Source organism: Triplophysa dalaica, chromosome 23 (assembly GCF_015846415.1).
Source record: "Triplophysa dalaica isolate WHDGS20190420 chromosome 23, ASM1584641v1, whole genome shotgun sequence".
Classification (NCBI taxonomy): domain Eukaryota; kingdom Metazoa; phylum Chordata; class Actinopteri; order Cypriniformes; family Nemacheilidae; genus Triplophysa; species Triplophysa dalaica.
The window spans coordinates 17,775,161-17,780,597 of NC_079564.1; the positions used below are offsets into that span (position 1 = coordinate 17,775,161).

General features: G+C 46.4%; 1 protein-coding gene across 1 annotated transcript; it reads right to left on the bottom strand.

Annotated features, from left to right (window-relative positions):
* Positions 1–1,055: 1,055 nt before the first annotated feature.
* On the bottom strand, positions 1,056–3,330 carry nog2 (noggin 2). The gene has a single exon (XM_056737994.1). It carries the CDS (start codon positions 2,376–2,378, stop codon positions 1,737–1,739), a length of 642 nt encoding a protein of 213 aa, XP_056593972.1. The 5' UTR covers positions 2,379–3,330; the 3' UTR covers positions 1,056–1,736.
* Positions 3,331–5,437: the final 2,107 nt, after the last annotated feature.

Here is a 5,437-nt window from a genome sequence, read left to right on the forward strand (position 1 = left end):
AATCTATTCTGCGCTCGCCAGAGTGCGCGGCCGAGTGGCGCCGGCGCGTCACACGCGCACACACACACGCAGCCTCCTCCAAAAAGCCCTAGACATCATCAAGTAAGAGAGCTGACAACTGCCCCCACCCTGCGCCAAACACACAGCACAGCCAGTGTATCTGTCACAATAACCGCACCAATAACACGCACACACAGCGAGCAACTTTCACTCCCCTGCGATCTGTGCTGAAATGACAGCAATTTAGGAGGCGTGATTCATTGCGTGTGCGTCTTTGGAACACGGAGCGCCGCCGCGGTTTGGAGAACATGTGCGTATGTGTGTGCGTGTTTTTATGAGTCTCATATCTCCTTAACTCTCAGACATAATGTTTGCGGACTAATTAACAGTCTGGTGCCGTCAGCATCAGTTCACAGTCATTGTAAAGGGCTGCGCGCTTTGTTTCTCACGCCGAGACTTTTGGACGAGGATCGGGCTCAGATTTCTGTCTCTATTCCTTGTTTTTGAGGAGCTCGCTCTTTTTTTCCCCCTTCCCTTTCCAGAAGTTGTTCGCCAGGAGCTGCTGGCTCTCCCTGCTCTATTTCACCATTGACAGTGTTTGAAAGTGACTGCATCATATTTTAGCCCTGTGTTAACATCGGCGCGCTTTTACGCACAATGAAGAACAGCTCTGCGCTGACGGGCGCGGTGCGTCGAGCCCGTAAATCAGACGTTTAAATCAAACCGTCTCTGACACGCCACGACACCCTCAGACCCTCCTCTCCCCTGGTGGCGTCAGTCTGTTGAGTATTTCCACACCAAAAACAGAAGTGTTAACCCTGTAACCAATGCAGCAGTGAAAGATGTTCATCTTTGGGAAACACATTGCCAATATTACAACCAACAGTTTGTTGAATGTTGAGATCAGATCTTCATCCCTGCAATGTGTTAGTCAGCAACACTATATACAGTCTAAAAAAGCTAGGAAGAAGAGCGCATCATCAAGACATAAAAAAGCAAGTAGGCCTATTATTTGATCCTATCAAAGTGTCTCTTGACAAACAGTGCAGGTTTAACAGATTTTATTGCTAAAACCATGACATTTACATGGACATTATTATTATTAATCTCTTAAAATCATTTTTAGACATTTTCAAGTAAAATTTCTGGTATATTCTATTATCTTCTCTTTATCTATACTCACAACCGTTAAAACAATAAATAAACCTTACACATTTTTACTAAAATACTATATGATTTCAAAAAAGCTAAGTTCACATGAATAGTTTTGTCCTCAGCCCTTAAAAATCTCAATTATTGATATTAATATTTGTACCAAACCTCTAGGCATCATTGTAGTGTATCAGTTTTTCAGTCACTTGAACAGTTTGAATGAGGAAAATGAAACTTCTTGGAGAAGTTCTTCCTTTTTCCATAAATGCAATACTTTCATAAAAATAACCACGGGCTCTTCCGGCTGAAGTGCTCCACTTGAGAATATGGTCCTGTTCCTTTAACAAAAATAGCTGCATTCTTCTTTTTTTCACTTAAATATGTACATATGTTTGATATTCGAATTAAAAAGCTATATATAAAAAAATAGATTCGCTATGTGGCGCCACATCCCTGTCCGTGGGTAAACAGTGCAATAATTCATAATTCATATACTCTCTCAGTCCAAGTGCGTCCAGTCCATGGACACTCTCACATGCGCGCTCTCTCAAACACACACACACGCGCGCGCGCACCCTCACCGCTCAGCACGAACACTTGCACTCGGAGATGATGGGATACTGCACCGGTATCCACGTGCAGTACTTCTGCCGAAGGAAGCCCTGACAGTACCACCGGAGTAACGTCTTTGTCATGGACCTGACCGGTTTGCAGAACATGCCCTCGGGAAAGGAGCACGAGCGCTCGCTGAAGCAGTTCCCCTCCTTGATGTAGCGCGGCCAGAAACGCACGCCCAGGTCCTTCCAGGTGTAGAGCACGGGACAGTGCGTGTGCGTCCACAACCACTGCAGGAACTTCCGGCGCGCCTTTTTGCCCACCTTGACGCGCCTCCCGTACGGCGTCTCCGTCAGGTCGAGCTTCTTGAGCTCGACGGGCATCGGTGAGCGCGGCCCCGGCACGTCCGGCGGCGCGCTGGCGTTCAGCTGGATGGGCAGGTGGATGGACATGAAGTTGGGGTCAAAGTGGCTGCCCAGCTTTTTGCGCAGCGTCCTCTCCGTGAGGTCTTGCTCGCGCGGGTCGTACTCCGGGTCGGGGTCCTCTTTGATGTCAGGCACTGGTAGATGCTCGCTGGGGGATGGCCTCAGGCGTAGGTTGGGCTGGGCCGCGGTGCCGTGCACGCTAAGGAGCGCGCACAGGATGAGCAGTAGCGCGTGGGAGATGCCCATGACTCGTGTTCTGTCTGTCTATGGAGTGGAGTTGGCCGTCACTGCGCCCGCACGCACCCGTGCATAAATAGTCCAAGCGACAGCACGAGCGAGATACTTTTAATAGACGAACGCGTGGACCGGAATGACATGGGACGAGAGTTTTTTTTTGGGGGGGGTACTATTGGAAACTTTTCTGACCCTTCAGATGATGAAACACTCGGGTGCGCCGTGCCAACTGCCCTTCAGAACGCCCCAAAAACAACCGAATCCGAACTACTGAAGTGTTGTTCTCATCTGCCGTTGATTCCTTTTTTTCCAGCTACTTTCCCCTTCACTAGTTCTGTCGGCGGGTCACCATGGCAACGCCTGCTCTCGGAAGGGATGGCAGAGTGTCTACGCGCTCCTCGGGTTTTGTTGCCGGGTGGCACCCAAACTGTCGTTTGAAATGTCAGCGCGCCCGCGGAATGGAGCGCGTCTTAGCCAATGTTATTTTTACGCACTGCTTTATGAACGTGTGTCTCTCTTCCTCCCTCTCTCTCTCTCTCTCTCTCTCTGAGCGCACAGGCTCCAGCCCGTCCCGCCGAACCGGCGCTGTTGAACCGGGACAAGAGCCGCTCAGTCTCTCCAGAGAGCGCACACACACACAAATCCACGGATCACAACCTCAAATATGTCACAAACGGATTTGTTCCACTACTAGAACATGTTCATTATCAGTTCAGAATAAAAAGAGCTTTCTTTCTATCAAGAAGCGCACGAACTCCACCAGTTTGGTCAGAACTTGACAGTTCCGATCAGTTCAAGGACCACTGCGGTTCTCTACACATTCAACATGAAGAATTCCCACGAATGTCTCCCAACCAGCTGTGGTACCTTCATATCCCCGCTGTCAGAAATCCACCAGAGCCGCTTTATTGCAGAGCGCACAACCCGTCCAACCCTGGTCCTCAGCTGGGACTGACACAGCAAAGACTCACAGGAGAATGAGCGTGTCTGAAGTGGAACTCCTCTCTTTCCCAAGTTAAATATCCCCTCCCCTTCCCTCCCCCCGACAGCTCCAAGTGTGTGCGCGCGGAGCCAGCTCACCAAGAACCCGCAGTCTGACTGACAGCAGAACACACACACAATGAGACCCCCTCCTCTCTACACACACACACCACGCAGTGAAGGAAAATATCGGCCACAACAGTTCTAGATTTATCACGGGCTACTACAGAACAACAGTCAGCAACTAGAAAACACACATTCGGGATTTTCCATATCTTGCACATTCCACGAGAACTCAACCACCTATTATGCAGGGATACATCGCCTTGCATAAATAATGTTCAAGTGGAAATCGTATCATTCATTCATACCGCATTAAAATTACACTTCAGCGCTGCAGGATCATTGCTGTCTAACATTTGGGGCAATATTTGTTTAAACAAACATTGACAATTCGTTCATATTCTAGTTATTATACGAATACTTGTTGTAGCTTTTTTCATGAGTCAGATATACGCGCAAGCACGTACACACACAAGCAACATCACATTTTTCCCATCGAAAAAGAATAACACGCCGTTGAAGTGCTTAGGAATCCAATAATTGGACCATTAAAGCGCCTCTGGTTTGTGTGGAGGTTTGTGGATTCGGCTTCGACCTTTGCTCTTGCCACTGGCAGGAACCAACACGCATGAACTCTCGGGTCACTAAATAAACGGGCGCAATTAAGTGTTTAAACGGGCCACATAGAGAGACGAGTCACTTCTCACAGCGGCACAGCTCGAGCGCGATGTGAGGCCTGACGCACAAATGACTGGAGGAAATAAAAAGAATGCAAAATTTAGATGCGCAGAAAAAACACCACGTGCATTAAGTCAACTATCATTCATCATCCGCGCACAAATCATTTATCATATGCACAAAATCCAGTTTAAACGTCTAGAATTGTAGAATCTTTCTGTGCGCAAAAACGTTCACACAATCGAACTATTTGAATGAGTGTTGTGTAATACTATCGTGTTTACAAATACATGTTTATAAAATGTTCGTGTTACCATAAAGTGTTATTTTCAGAGGCTGTAGTGGATTGGAGAGGGATATCCTCCTGTGAGCTGTGGGCTTCATGACATGGGGAGTGGATGCATGTAAGCGGGGCCCCAGCAGGGTCGGTGGCAGACTGTCTGCCTGCGGTTCAGCTGCTGCTGTCGTGACGCATTGTCACCGCTAGAGGGCAATGAGGGACACACGCTAGAACCCGTGAGTAATACTTTCAATAACTTTCCTTGAGGAATCAAACGTGAAGAAGTGTTAATGGGCATTCAAATGGTTATAAATATAAATTCTTATTTAAACATTCCATTTTTATATGCTGAAGATCTCACTTACTCTGTTTAATCTGTGTGGCATGCTGTAATAATAATACCAAGCATATGTCTCAACCGCATGATAGCCGCATCCATCCACCCGAAACTGACAGCGTCTCGACAGACATCCGCTGGCCTTCACACTAATATATTCAAAGATCTTGAAACAATCATGATAATGAAGATAAAATTCCAAAATACAGAAAATATAAAAACAGATACAGCGGGGAAAATAAGTATTTTACGTATCAGCATTTTTGTCAGTGAGGGGATTTCTAAGTGGGCTATTGACACAAAATTTCCACCAGATGTAGCCATCAAGCCAAATATTGAATTCATACAAAGAAATCAGAACATTTAAGTATACAAGTTCAGTCATAATAAATAAAGTGAAATGACACCGGGAATAAGTATTGAACACACTTTATTTAATAGATTGTAGAAAAGTCTTTGTTGGTGATTACAGCTTCTAGACGCCTCTTGTATGGAGAGACCAGTCTTCTGCATTGCTCAGGAGTGATTCTGGCCCATTCTTCCACACAAATGGTCTTTAAATCTTGAAGGTTCCTTGGGCCTCTTTTATGAACTTTGATCTTCAGTTCTCTCCATAGATTTTCTATGTGATTTAGGTCAGGTGATTGACTGGACCATTCACGCAGCTTGATTTTCTTTCTTTGAAACCACTTCATTGTGTCCTTGGCCTTGTGTTTGGGATCATTGTCTTGC